A 15,687-nucleotide genomic window follows, 5' to 3' on the forward strand; every position below is an offset into this window, starting at 1 on the left:
TTTGCTCGATCAAGACAGGAAGATACCCGTTAATAGACAAATAGGAGCCTTCAAATCCTATTGTTACCTATAAAAACGAACAGCCAGAATTTGAAGATTACTATATTAATAACAATGCTGATTAATTTATTTAACATTTTAGAGCATGTAGATGTCTAACCTTAGGGTTATAGTCTGAGTAATTTACATGTTTCAAAAAAAGTATAATTAGTTTATTGAAGTGAGTATTGTTGTGGTCCAAAATGCGTTGAATTGAGGAAGTGGAGAGATTAATGAACTGAATCTTGAAAAATCAAGATGACTTTTGGAATCCTTGGGTAACTGAGAAGTCGCGATGACAATAAAACAATTATTTCTCTCGCAATGTTTATAATTTTAATTATTGTTAAAAGTTATTGTTAAAAGTTTTACTGTTAAAAGTTCTTCAATGAGAACTTTTAACAGTAAAAGTTGCTTTAAAAATGTTTTAACCGAGTTTTTGCTCGATCAACACAGGAAGGTACCCGTTAATAGACAAATAGGAGCCTTCAAATCCTATTGTTACCTATAAAAACGAACAGCCACATTTTGAAGATTACTATATTATTAACAATGCTGAATAATTTATTTAACATTTTAGAGCATGTAGATATCTAACCTTAGGTTTATAGTCTGAGTAATTTACATGTTTCAAAAAAAAGTTTAATTAGTTTATTGAAGTGAGCATTGTTGTGGTCCAAAATGCGTTGAATTGAGGAAGTGGACAGATTAATGAACTGAATCTTGAAAAATCAAGATGACTTTTGGAATCCTTGGGTAACTGAGAAGTCGCGATGACAATAAAACAATTATTTCTCTTGCAATGTTTATAATTTTAATTATTGTTAAAAGTTATTGTTAAAAGTTTTACTGTTAAAAGTTCTTCAATAAGAACTTTTAACAGTAAAAGTTGCTTTAAAAATGTTTTAACCGAGTATTTGCTCGATCAAGACAGGAAGATACCCGTTAATAGACAAATAGGAGCCTTCAAATCCTATTGTTACCTATAAAAACGAACAGCCAGAATTTGAAGATTACTATATTAATAACAATGCTGATTAATTTATTTAACATTTTAGAGCATGTAGATGTCTAACCTTAGGGTTATAGTCTGAGTAATTTACATGTTTCAAAAAAAGTATAATTAGTTTATTGAAGTGAGTATTGTTGTGGTCCAAAATGCGTTGAATTGAGGAAGTGGAGAGATTAATGAACTGAATCTTGAAAAATCAAGATGACTTTTGGAATCCTTGGGTAACTGAGAAGTCGCGATGACAATAAAACAATTATTTCTCTTGCAATGTTTATAATTTTAATTATTGTTAAAAGTTATTGTTTAAAGTTTTACTGTTAAAAGTTCTTCAATAAGTACTTTTAACAGTAAAAGTTGCTTTAAAAATGTTTTAACCGAGTTTTTGCTCGATCAACACAGGAAGGTACCCGTTAATAGACAAATAGGAGCCTTCAAATCCTATTGTTACCTATAAAAACGAACAGCCACAATTTGAAGATTACTATATTAATAACAATGCTGAATAATTTATTTAACATTTTAGAGCATGTAGATGTCTAACCTTAGGTTTATAGTCTGAGTAATTTACATGTTTCAAAAAAAAGTATAATTAGTTTATTGAAGTGAGTATTGTTGTGGTCCAAAATGCGTTGAATTGAGGAAGTGGACAGATTAATGAACTGAATCTTGAAAAATCAAGATGACTTTTGGAATCCTTGGGTAACTGAGAAGTCGCGATGACAATAAAACAATTATTTCTCTTGCAATGTTTATAATTTTAATTATTGTTAAAAGTTATTGTTAAAAGTTTTACTGTTAAAAGTTCTTCAATAAGAACTTTTAACAGTAAAAGTTACTTTAAAAATGTTTTAACCGAGTTTTTGCTCGATCAACACAGGAAGGTAACCGTTAATAGACAAATAGGAGCCTTCAAATCCTATTGTTACCTATAAAAACGAACAGCCACAATTTGAAGATTACTATATTAATAAAAATGCTGAATAATTTATTTAACATTTTAGAGCATGTAGATGTCTAACCTTAGGTTTATAGTCTGAGTAATTTACATGTTTCAAAAAAAAGTATAATTAGTTTATTGAAGTGAGTTTTGTTGTGGTCCAAAATGCGTTGAATTGAGGAAGTGGACAGATTAATGAACTGAACCTTGAAAAATCAAGATGACTTTTGGAATCCTTGGGTAACTGAGAAGTCGCGACGACAACAAAACAATTATTTGTCTTGCAATGTTTATAATTTTAATGGTTGTTCTTTTTAAGTGAGTTGTGCAATCATCTATTTGAGTATTACAACTCACGTAAATTAGCTAAGTTAGGGCTACTACGTTAATGCTAGATCAACAATTGAAAGCATTTTTTGTATGTACGCAGATCGGAACACGTCCTCCGGGTTTTAGCCTGTGATTAGTTTGCTTGCCTAAGTTTCTAACAAAAGTTGCTCGAAAGTTATTAAATGGCCTCAAATTGATCAATTGCTGTACTGGTTAAAATTTGCTTCAGAGCTAGGACTTTATTTGCTTTACCGTTCGAAGACGTTGTTTTTGAAGAACATCTATTTTTTTCTTCAAAAAATTTGTGGTTGGTACAGATTTTAATTGTCTTCAAAAAGCAATAAGAGACGAAAAATTTATATGAGCATAGTTTATAACGTGCTTTTTCTTACAATATATTTATAATATTTATAGTTCTCTCAGTATTTGGGCAAAAAATATTCAATTGATAAAAGTTGAGGGAAGGCAAATAATCTTGAAGTTATTTGGAAAAAACGCACGTGAAGCGACAAGTGATATATAAAACCAGTCATCCATTAAATGTTTGCTAATTTTTGGCCCCAACAGACCAAAAAGTTTTGGTTCCCTCCCATTGTATCCACCCCTCAGCGACTGCCAAAATTGTAATCGGATAATTGAACGAAAAGATCAAAGAGCATTGTGTAAGTTGGTATTGAGTAGAATGGCATTGGGTAAAATGACAGGTTGGGTATAATTACATTGTTTATAATGGCATTGGGTAAAAAGGAATGGGGTAAATTGCCATGTAACCAGCTAAGTGATCATATAACGCAAACACCAGGCGGACCAGAATGGGCGATACCCAAAACTTCAAAACATGCAGGGTTGCACCCGAGGGTAACATCTTTCTCGTTGTCAAGTACTGGGGTATAATTTGATATATTTGTAGACTTTATTTTGATATCTGAATAAGTTACCACGAATTTTAGCCCCCGAGAGACTTATACACAGCACTAGGGTGCAAAAGCACCCTCCTGTCAGGGCTCTAAATCCCTTGGGCGCTTTAAGTTATGTTCCCACATACATATTTTGCGACCCGAGGTACTTAGTGTCTTGACAAGAGGGTGCTCGCTTGCAAGTGCTGCGTGTAAGTCCTGAATGCAGTGAAAAGTGTAACTTTTAATGCCTTTATATGTTGTCCTCCGGCGTTATACACGTGGTGTCTTTGTATATGTTAGCACATGAATCTTAGCGCCCCGGGGGACTTAGTGCTCTGACACGAGGGCACTTGCGCCCGAGTGCTTGGCACAAGGCCCGAGGGGGGCTAAGGTTCTTGTGCTAAATTTTATTTAGAGAACCAAAGGGTACAAAGGGGGTTAGACTTTAATTAAAGTTGAAATTAAGAGTAGAGTTTTGCAAACACCACCTTATCTGTAACACCCTATTGGAAACTTATTCCCAAACATTCCCATACTATATTAATAACAATGCTGAATAATTTATTTAACATTTTAGAGCATGTAGATGTCTAACCTTAGGTTTATAGTCTGAGTAATTTACATGTTTCAAAAAAAAGTATAATTAGTTTATTGAAGTGAGTATTGTTGTGGTCCAAAATGCGTTGAATTGAGGAAGTGGACAGATTAATGAACTGAATCATGAAAAATCAAGATGACTTTTGGAATCCTTGGGTAACTGAGAAGTCGCGATGACAATAAAACAATTATTTCTCTTGCAATGTTTATAATTTTAATTATTGTTAAAAGTTATTGTTAAAAGTTTTACTGTTAAAAGTTCTTCAATAAGAACTTTTAACAGTAAAAGTTGCTTTAAAAATGTTTTAACCGAGTTTTTGCTCGATCAACACAGGAAGGTACCCGTTAATAGACAAATAGGAGCCTTCAAATCCTATTGTTACCTATAAAAACGAACAGCCACAATTTGAAGATTACTATATTAATAACAATGCTGATTATTTATTTAACATTTTAGAGCATGTAGATGTCTAACCTTAGGGTTATAGTCTGAGTAATTTACATGTTTCAAAAAAAGTATAATTAGTTTATTGAAGTGAGTATTGTTGTGGTCCAAAATGCGTTGAATTGAGGAAGTGGAGAGATTAATGAACTGAATCTTGAAAAATCAAGATGACTTTTGGAATCCTTGGGTAACTGAGAAGTCGCGATGACAATAAAACAATTATTTCTCTTGCAATGTTTATAATTTTAATTATTGTTAAAAGTTATTGTTAACAGTTTTACTGTTAAAAGTTCTTCAATAAGAACTTTCAACGGTAAAAGTTGCTTTAAAAATGTTTTAACCGAGTTTTTGCTCGATCAACACAGGAAGGTACCCGTTAATAGACAAATAGGAGCCTTCAAATCCTATTGTTACCTATAAAAACGAACAGCCACAATTTGAAGTTTACTATATTAATAACAATGCTGAATAATTTATTTAACATTTTAGAGCATGTAGATGTCTAACCTTAGGTTTATAGTCTGAGTAATTTACATGTTTCAAAAAAAAGTATAATTAGTTTATTGAAGTGAGTATTGTTGTGGTCCAAAATGCGTTGAATTGAGGAAGTGGACAGATTAATGAACTGAATCTTGAAAAATCAAGATGACTTTTGGAATCCTTGGGTAACTGAGAAGTCGCGATGACAAGAAAACAATTATTTCTCTTGCAATGTTTATAATTTTAATTATTGTTCTTTTTAAGTGAGTTGTGCAATCATCTATTTGAGTATTACAACTCACGTAAATTAGCTAAGTTAGGGCTACTACGTTGATGCTAGATCAACAATTGAAAGCATTATTTTGTATGTACGCAGATCGGAACACGTCCTCCGGGTTTTAGCCTGTGATTAGTTTGCTTGCCTAAGTTTCTAACAAAAGTTGCTCGAAAGTTATTAAATGGCCTCAAATTGATCAATTGCTGTACTGGTTAAAATTTGCTTCAGAGCTAGGACTTTATTTGCTTTACCGTTCGAAGACGTTGTTTTTGAAGAACATCTATTTTTTTCTTCAAAAAATTTGTGGTTGGTACAGATTTTAATTGTCTTCAAAAAGCAATAAGAGACGAAAAATTTATATGAGCATAGTTTATAACGTGCTTTTTCTTACAATATATTTATAATATTTATAGTTCTCTCAGTATTTGGGCAAAAAATATTCAATTGATAAAAGTTGAGGGAAGGCAAATAATCTTGAAGTTATTTGGAAAAAACGCACGTGAAGCGACAAGTGATATATAAAACCAGTCATCCATTAAATGTTTGCTAATTTTTCGCCCCAACAGACCAAAAAGTTTTGGTTCCCTCCCATTGTATCCACCCCTCAGCGACTGCCAAAATTGTAATCGGATAATTGAACGAAAAGATCAAAGAGCATTGTGTAAGTTGGTATTGAGTAGAATGGCATTGGGTAAAATGACAGGTTGGGTATAATTACATTGTTTATAATGGCATTGGGTAAAAAGGAATGGGGTAAATTGCCATGTAACCAGCTAAGTGATCATATAACGCAAACACCAGGCGGACCAGAATGGGCGATACCCAAAACTTCAAAACATGCAGGGTTGCACCCGAGGGTAACATCTTTCTCGTTGTCAAGTACTGGGGTATAATTTGATATATTTGTAGACTTTATTTTGATATCTGAATAAGTTACCACGAATTTTAGCCCCCGAGAGACTTATACACAGCACTAGGGTGCAAAAGCACCCTCCTGTCAGGGCTCTAAATCCCTTGGGCGCTTTAAGTTATGTTCCCACATACATATTTTGCGACCCGAGGTACTTAGTGTCTTGACAAGAGGGTGCTCGCTTGCAAGTGCTGCGTGTAAGTCCTGAATGCAGTGAAAAGTGTAACTTTTAATGCCTTTATATGTTGTCCTCCGGCGTTATACACGTGGTGTCTTTGTATATGTTAGCACATGAATCTTAGCGCCCCGGGGGACTTAGTGCTCTGACACGAGGGCACTTGCGCCCGAGTGCTTGGCACAAGGCCGAGGGGGGCTAAGGTTCTTGTGCTAAATTTGATTTAGAGAACCAAAGGGTACAAAGGGGGTTAGACTTTAATTAAAGTTGAAATTAAGAGTAGAGTTTTGCAAACACCACCTTATCTGTAACACCCTATTGGAAACTTATTCCCAAACATTGGCAAAGGTAATCAAAAAGTTGCTGGGAAAGAGGGGGTTGTTGGGGGGGGGGGTATTTCGAGAAGCTTTTTAAAAGTTGTGAATAAGCCAAATGTTTCCGTTTCCAAGCCGAGGCAAGTGCTTTCGTTTCAGGTTTTGATGGGAAATGTCAAAAGTATTAGTGGTTTTGAACTCACCGCCAAAATTATGTTTCCTTACTGCGAGCGGGCCGCTGAGTTAAGGCCGCACAACTTAGCATTCCACTTTTGCACGTGCTAATTGCACGTGCCTCCAAGTTTTAGCGACCAAAAAGTTTGTGCCCTGTGTTTTCTAATCAATGTTGCAGCCCCGATCTTGATAGTTATGTATTCCTAATAAGAGGCACAGGTTTTGAAATGGTCTCTTTACTTTCAACAACTTCTGAATTAAAAAGAGTAAACGCAAATCTAATTAACGCAACTAGGAGACAAAAACTTCACAAAATTAGGGCCAGAAACTGATCAGTTTTTACATGGCAAATGTTGCTTCACCTGTGTTTTTAAGGATCTAAATTAAGAAATCAAGGTAAACTAGCAAAGCTGGGCTGCCTTCATCTTTTATCGTCTGATTATTTTTTTACCTTTGGTTCTCTAAATAAGTCAGAAATAACAGCCCAGCCACCATCGAGTCTTTCACCCAGCTTTCGTTGGTAAGCGTTCTCGCACCAGGGCTCTAAGTTACTCCATGCAAATAAGATGTGTTTTGACATATACGTGGTTGTCTATTTTTTGGTAATTTAATTGAATGCCTGGAATTCACTCATAGCTCGATGAAACTACTTTTGTGATTCTGCTAATTTCATTACATCATTTTAACTGCAGAGCAGCAAACCCATGAAAAAACAAAACAAACATACTTTTACAAAGAAAATATACTTAACTCGAATATTACCAAATTTTTAGTAGAAAAACCAAGTGTGATTAAGTGAGTTTCTATACTGCTAGAGAAATACGTGAGAATTATACTCGAAGGAATGAAACTAATATATGTTGTTCGAGAAGCCGAATTACAAGACATTGATGAAATACAAACCATAATGCGAAGACGTCAAAAGAAATTTATGTCTCGACTTACTATATCCCTAATTCTGTCCAACTGGTATTTGACATTCAAGTATTTTGCAATCGGAGCATTTGCATGTTTGAACTTCGAGTCTATAGCTCCAATTTTTCCATGTGTAATTGTGGTGCCTATATTTTTATTGATTGAAGTTATTTACTCGTTCATAGTGACCAGATTTTCAATGAAAGCTTCCATGAAAACTATCGATAAGAGAGTGAGAGAAGGTATAGTTCTCATTATAGTTCTAAGCATAGAGGGAAGCATTTGACTTTTATCAGCAGTTTTCTTAGTCTTAATTCTCACATTCAAAGATGAATTGAGTTACTTTTTTCTGAGTTTATTTGAACAAATTTTTGTGGCCTTTGTTTGAATAATGGGTAAAAGCGCCAGCTACGACAGTTGGTTCCCAAGTAAAATATTTCACAAGTATGAAAAAGATTTGAAAAAATTATTCGTTTTTTATAGAATGTGCTGGGGGGGGGGGGGGGGGGTCATAGGCATTGAAGGATAAACAACCCCCTTTCCATTTCGAGATAAAAATTTAACCGTGGTTGTTTATGGTGTTGAAACTATAATGAGATAAACTAAAGGTAACACGCCCCAACATCAAGTGTGGGTAGTTAGACGAATCGGTGCTTTAGTTGGGCTAATTTCACTGCGAGACGAGGCCAAAAGTAATTTGTGTTTGGAGTGTGACATGTTTCATTGTCACGAAGAGAGCGAACTTGCCAGGACTTTTGTGTTACGTCATACATTGAAAACAGGCAACTGTTTCTAGACTAAAAAATACTGAATCGGATTGAATCTTCCCATGCGGCAAGATCTGACAAAACGAATTTATATCGTGTAATATCCAATAAGATTTTGCTCAGATAAATGTTCTCCCATGTCTCGGGAAGTAAAAAAACAAAAGTGTCTTTAAAAGGTTTAGATGTAATAATCCCTTATTCAGCACAACTTGACCTGTGAATGTTATAGTTTTAAAAAATCCTATGGAATGTGCAAATATAAAAATCATAAACATTTTATGAAATCTCGTAGTAACAAAGCCGAGAAAAAATGCTTGAAACTAAAACCGTTATAAGGGTTAAATTATAGCTCACTGGAAACTGTTTGTTAACGTTCTTTATAGAGATCTAGCTAGAAATCAACTGAAGAGTGATTTGAAAAAATAGCAAAGCTCAGAATTCCAAATACGTTTTTGAAAACACATTTTTTCAAAAGTCATAACAGTTCAAAGACCTTAAATACAGATTTATTAAATTCCAACACCTCAGGACGATAATAGTGTCCTTTATTAATAAGACTATCCCAAAAGAAATAACATTAAAAACAGGCAGAAGCGAAAGCTTCACAAACAATTGTACACCACAGTGTTCAAGGCACTATATTTATAAGATGTTATCTGCAAGAACTGGGAATCATCACAGCACTTGCATCTCATCTGAACATCAAAAAGCTTTCCTCGTAAAAGCACTCCGTAGAAATGACAACAAAACGAAACCCAAAAATTGAACAGTATCCAAATCAGTATCCACAAATTTTTTTTTGTGAAATTAAAAGGTCCATCAGTCAAACATATAAATAAGAGAGAAACTAATGTTTCGATCAGCAAAATTATTCGAGGCTTCCTATTAATGAAGTTGAGTTAAATGATGACAAAAAATGAGAGCAAAAAGCAGGCGTTTGAAAAAATTGTTGAAAAAAAGTTCAATTGAAAGTCACTAAAACAAGTAGCTAAAAACCGAAATCCCAAAAATATTTTCAATATTACGTCTTGGGGAAGCATTTGAGATCAATCCTTAACAGGTATATTTCACGAAAATGACAAAAAAGAACACAAGCAAAGGCAAATTTATTGAAAAAAAAACTCCGCCAAATTGTCGAAAGAGCCGTGTCTCAGCCCATGAAGGCATAACTTTTCAACAAAAACACGGATGCATTTATTTTCGTTTGATTTGTCAATAAAGTGAAAAATTGCAAAGTAAACAAAATGTATCTATAAAATGTGCAATTATGCTCAAACATATATTTCTCGGAGCATCAAAGCCATGAAACCCTTAGTTAAATATGAAACCGTTGCAAAGATTAATTTACAGCTCATAGAAATATATTCAAAACCATAGGAGACATTAGATAACATTGGAAAGCCTTGTCTAGTTTTAGTTGTACCTCTTAAAAAAATCAATTGGATCTTTTATCGGGGAGACTAAGTCATTAGATCACAAAAAGTATAACAAATGAGAGCCAATCATAAGAATTCAACAAAATTTTGCAAAAGCAATGGAACAAAGCCATAAAAATCATGAGCTTAACTCTGATAAGACATCGCTCCAATAAAACCTTAAAAAAACTTATATTTTAGGAATCCATGGTGAGATCAAAGTCAAACCTGATTTTGCTGTGCATCTGAGTAAACACTTAATTGTTCAAATGGTTTTAATTTAGATAATTTTTTAATCGATGTTTAGTTTTTCAGTATATCAAATGAAACAAGGCTTTTTTGTAAAAACATCGAGTTTAAATTTGTCAAAAACTGGCAGATTTCTAATTCCAGAAGTCTCTTAAAGCTAGCAGGAATACCATTAGTTCTCTTTTTGGGTTTACGAAGTATATGATTGCAGGTTTTAGGTGTCTACTTGGAACATATTTTAAGAAAGTGGGCAAAAGAAGCATATTTTGTTCCATATCCGACAAAAAGTTCTGAATTTCAAAAAAATTCGCACAATTCCAGCCAAAAATCCTAGACTGAACAATTCGGCAAACTTCCTCTATTTTTAAAGATAAAACCAATATCAAATCCATTAACAAATTTTATATTTTTCGCAAAATTGACAAAAATTGGGACAAAATTACAAAAAATTTGAACGAAAGCATCCTAATTCAGCCGAATGTTCGCGGAATTTAATATCTTGATAACACTCCATAAAAACAATGCTCAAAAAATCTTTTTAATTCCATATTCTACGCTGAACGGGCTTTCTAATGTAACCACTCTCTTATATCGAACGGCCAAAATTGACTGATAAAAAATTCCATTTGAGTATATAGTTCCTCTCCTCACAAAAATGGGTCATCGGAAAAACAAAGTACTTACAAGCTATAATAACTCCTCTTAAGCAGTGTAAATCATAGCGAAACTTGTTTTAGAACTTCTGTATGAGAGATATTCGCTAAATAGTAGCCGAGCAATTAATGAGTACTTTTATTGGCTACTCAAGCTTTCAAAATGAATTTACCTCTGCCTATTTTGGCTACAAAATAATACATTCTTTACATCACTTTAAACTTTTAGCCTTCTTTGGGGCGTTTGAAGACAACAGCAGCATACATTGTCTTATGTTCTCAATGTACGTCAAATTTATAACGATATAATGTCGCTACGTTAAGCCTGACAGCAGTAAGAAGAAACACAAATAAATTTCGTCGTTCGTTTTTTTGCGGAAAAATGTAAGCTTGTTTCATAATCTCCGGCATTGAAATTTTCAAAAAAGCTTGCATTTTGTGAAAGCAAATATTTTCAAAGTCTTGAACACGGTTAGATAACAACTGAAAACAATAAATAGGTTCATTGATACGTTCATAGGCAGCGATTATGATTCGTTATTATCCACAATATACAATACAACCACAAGTTGCGAAAAAAATTATTGTTGCGGTAAAACGATGTCCAAACCATCAAACCCATAATCTATTCACTAAAACATTAGATGGCTTCAATTCGCCTATTTTACTACGAAAAGAACAACAAACAAAGAAAAAAATCAGGTTAAATTTTTCGAGAAAACAGTGTCGTCTCGAAGCCCCCAGAATCATAAGTTATTCACAAAAAATTCTTTAAATGATCAATTGACGTTCCCTACAACACAAATGATGTTACAAGTGTCAATAATAAAACTAGGTAATAAAGGCACAAGAAGGGACAAAAATGTGAAATTAGAAAAACCACGTCTTTTTAAAAAACAATTATTTTCATAGTCCTGAAAAACATGAGCTGTCAACTGAAATCATTGAATAGTTTTGTGCATATCTCCATTTTAAAAGAAAAATGTTGTTGAGAACTGTCATTATCCAGAGTACGTCATAAGTCTACAAACGCACGACAAATACACAAAAAAAATCAAAAATAAAAATGAATTTTGGAAGAAAACGTTGGCGAAGTTGTAGAAACAATCATCTATTCACTTAAAACATCAGATACGTTCAATTTAGCATCCATTAAACAACAATTATCTGATATGCGACCCTTTATTAATGGGATTGGATAACAAGTAAACAAAAATCAAAAGTTGCAAAGTTAGTGAAAAGAAGTATATAAGACTACAAAAGAACAAAAATATTAGAAAAAAAAACTTTTGCAGAATAAATTTTGCGAGAAAACATTAGGGAAGCCGATGAAATCGTAAATTTATTCCAATAAAAACTGTGAAAAAAAGATCAGCTGCAGCTGCATATAGTCTATAATTTGATCTGTGAACTATAATTGATGAGACTAGGCAAAAAAGAAGCAAAAATTAACAGAAAAGCAAAGTTATAAATTACGTTTATGTTTTTTAAAAACAAACTGTTTCAGAGGCATAAAAACCATTAGCTGTCAACTGAGATATAAAATAAGTTTCATTTGTGTTTCCATGGGAAACCATCAGCACTATTCATTATAAAGAAAAAATCATACGTCTACAAAAAGAACGACAATTAATGAATTCCAGTAAATTTTGAGAGAAAATTTTATCGAATCCGTTAAAACCATACCTTTTGACTCAAATTATTAACTGCTTGTAATTGAAATTTCTTTAAACACCAATGATGTGACCTCTCATTAATGTAATAATGCGACAAGATACAAAATATTAGCCTCCAAAAATTCAAATGTACCGAAACCAATAATTTTTTTTTAAAATCGTAGCCAAAAAACATTACAAATAACGTGAAACTGCAAATATAATTAAACTGTTCTTCAATGGAGAACATGCGCTCGGGTTTTGCTTAGACTAGGCTACAATATGGGTGATCAAAAAAATCAAAAGTGGAAAAGCTCAAAGGTTCTTTTATAATTTCGGAACACGGGCCAAAATTTTTTTTCAGTACACTCACAGGAGGCTAGCGTGAAAATAGTTTTCTTTGGAGTATCCGCAGATTCACAGGTTGTTACAGCATATTTTATATGTTTGTTCGGCAAATTTAAACAAGGTGGTCTCAAGATGCTTTTTTGCTGCCATTATTGAAGAAAAAGCGAGGAAAAAGCAGCCAAGGTTTAAACTAATTTGACCAGCTGGCTAATTTGAGTAATTTGGCTAGTTTTAATGGGCTCAAAAAGGAACGTTTTGGTCTTGCGAGATACCATTAAGAAACTGTCTACTTATTTTCAGATTCTGGTATTACAGTACAATTTAGATAAATCTGTCTGAGAAACCATTAGATCACATAGTAATATTAGGCAATAAAAGACACAATTAAAGAACAATTGGCATTTAGGTACAACTCAATGCAATATCGATACAAAATTTTAGCGTAAAGCCAAGGCATAGAAAGATGACAGAAAGACGTAGAACCAACTCTCACTAAAATAAATTAAAACGGTACGGTGACAACCAAATCGAGGCCAGTAAAATGAAATTAACAAAGATCTAGAGATAAAAGCTAAATGTTGTAAATGTAGAAAGTAGAATTGGAAAAGTTTCAAAAAATCTGCACACAAAGGTTGAAGATTCTTGATATGAGTGCTAATGGAGGCGTGTAATTGAACTACGTCGTGATTTTCTCAGAAGTTTTTTAAGCTAACACGATTTTTTTTTATCAATTTTTGTAACAATAGCCTTGTAATTGTGTCATATAATCTTAAATGGCAAGGTGATTTTCGAATTTGGAAATGATGCTCGTGTAAATCCTGTCTAGGCTGTTTACATTCTTTTTTTTACTCTATTCATCTCGTTTTTGAAGTTTTTTTAACAATCCGTTGAGCTCAAAATGTTCCTTTGGCGACTCCGTGGGAACTCAGATTCTTTTGATAACTCTCAATAAGGTAGCACGTTCCTTTTTACACTTACAATTTTGATGGGGTCAAGGATTCACCTCTTGATATTTTCATTATGGGTGCTACCAACAATTGTATGTTTTCTTTCTGTAGCAAAACTCAACAACTTGGTTTGGTTTTTAAAAAAATTGTTTTACCAATAATTGTATGATTTCTCTTTCAAAGAAATGTCGAGGAAGTACGACTCACCGTGTTGATCAATTGTATAAAACATGCCTTCTGTGAAACGTTTAGAAAGCTTTACTTTTTAGCGTAGATAAAGCTTCCTTTCTCTTCGTAATAAGAAACTTTTCTTTTTTTCTTAAGATTAGTAATTTAGGTATTTTGAACAAAACCTTTTTATGTACGTTGTTTTTTGCATCTGAGGCCTCATTGGAAAATGTTTGTATAAAAATTGGGAAGCATAATTATACTTAGAAGAAAAATACTTTTAAAAATAAAATCCTATGTTAGAAAAATTTGGTGGGATATAGTTATAGTCCGCACCAGACATATTTCAAAAGCATACCTGATTTTCTTGGGTCAAGAAACAGTTTCAAAAACAGCTCTGAGCATTGCAGAAGACAGAAAATTTGCTATGGTTCTGTTCCGCTGCTGTGATATTTTCCCGGATGTTGTTGCCAGTTTTGAATCTCTGGGTTTCGACTTGATTATGATCCACAGGGTGATGATTTTGTTCTCCTCAATTCTGATGCTGACGTTTACCAAAGTTTTGATGCTGCCAGATGATTTGAGGAAAGCGTCATTTCTTTTTCTCTGGTGAGACGTCAGACATCTCATGAATGAACGCGTCATTTTTTTCAATAAAATGAGGGAAAATGTTTTTACGATATTGGCCTTTGTGAACCAAAAGTTTATGGAAAGATTAGATGATCCTGCGATGATATGATTTGCATATGGCTTCATATTTGACTGACTGCAATGAATAGTATAGATGGTCATCCTGCAAGAGTTGCGCAAAATTGATAATTATTATTCAAGGTTCTGGCAATAAGCTAGAAAGACTCTGGTGTGATTTTGTATAATCTTGCAAGATCCTTGCAAGATCATGCATGATAACCATAAGCGTAAGATTTAGATTATAAATTAGGGTTGCAGGTGGGGGGGGGGTTCCCGTTATTTCCTTTTAGAATTTCAGCTCAATATGGGAATTTGGGTAAAACTTTGACCCTAATCAAAACGCCCGAGAAAATGAAATGATCTGCTCCTAATCAATGAAAGGGAGTCTATAACAGTACACATACCCGGACTGTTGGGTCCGGATCCCCTGACTGACAGTGGTGGTGAGCCAGTGCAAGCAACTGCCTCTGTTGTGAGTGGGGGTGCAGTTGCGGTTGGAAGTGTGGCTTCCTCATCTTCCCTCGGCCCTAATAGCTACCCCGTTTCCTCTTCCCCTGAGCCCACTACTACTACTGAAGGGACTGCGGATATTACCACCCCAATTAACACAGGTAGTCAATGTCATCTTCCAAAATACATGGCCAACGCCCAGAAAAAATGTTCAAACGACAGTTTTTATGATGTGTTGTGACACTAAGACTCACAAAATGAGACTAGAATGCAATTGTTTCTCGTTGTCAGAATTCTGCCAGACTGTTTTTTTAAAAAAAACCTGATAAAAACTACGGAAATAAACACCCAACTGAAATTAAACCAGGATTAAGTGCGCGACCGAAGCCAGTCCTAATCATACCGACTTGGGTCGAGCACCGTTGGTGGGGGGGGGGGGGGGGGACCGGGACTACTCCACAGAGTGAGTCTGAGCTCCTTGATCTATTTACCGTCTATTTTACGGGGTGAACAGACAAAACAGTCCCAGACAAAACAGTCCCGGACAAAACAGTCCCAAATAGCAAAATATTCCCAGACAAAACAGTCCCAGACAAAATAGTCCCAAGAAACCAGACAAAACAGTCCCAGACAAAATAGTCCCAAGGCCATTATTATAGCTCTCACACGTATGATTTAACAAGCGGATAATTTAATCCCATGTTTGGTTGTGATAGTTTCATATCAAGTCCCACGGGCCGCTGAGGCATGGCCATGGCCATTAAGTATGTTAAAACATACGGGTAATAGCGACTGCTAATTTGTTGTCGGATTATTGAACGAACATTTCAAAGTACATTGG

At 34.2% G+C, this 15,687-nt stretch overlaps 1 protein-coding gene across 1 annotated transcript; it reads left to right on the forward strand.

The window, feature by feature from the left end:
- Positions 1-7,214: 7,214 nt before the first annotated feature.
- Positions 7,215-15,007, forward strand: LOC142357106 (uncharacterized; the record flags this gene model as incomplete). The annotated part of the gene is made up of 4 exons (XM_075408804.1): positions 7,215-7,746; positions 8,113-8,286; positions 14,102-14,315; positions 14,778-15,007. Coding segments are annotated over exons 1-4 (931 nt in total), but the record flags the coding sequence as incomplete, so codon positions are not given.
- Between the last annotated feature and the right edge of the window lie 680 nt (positions 15,008-15,687).

This window comes from Convolutriloba macropyga, unplaced genomic scaffold, assembly GCF_964194025.1.
Source record: "Convolutriloba macropyga unplaced genomic scaffold, txConMacr16.3 SCAFFOLD_2303, whole genome shotgun sequence".
Lineage (NCBI taxonomy): Eukaryota > Metazoa > Xenacoelomorpha > Acoela > Convolutidae > Convolutriloba > Convolutriloba macropyga.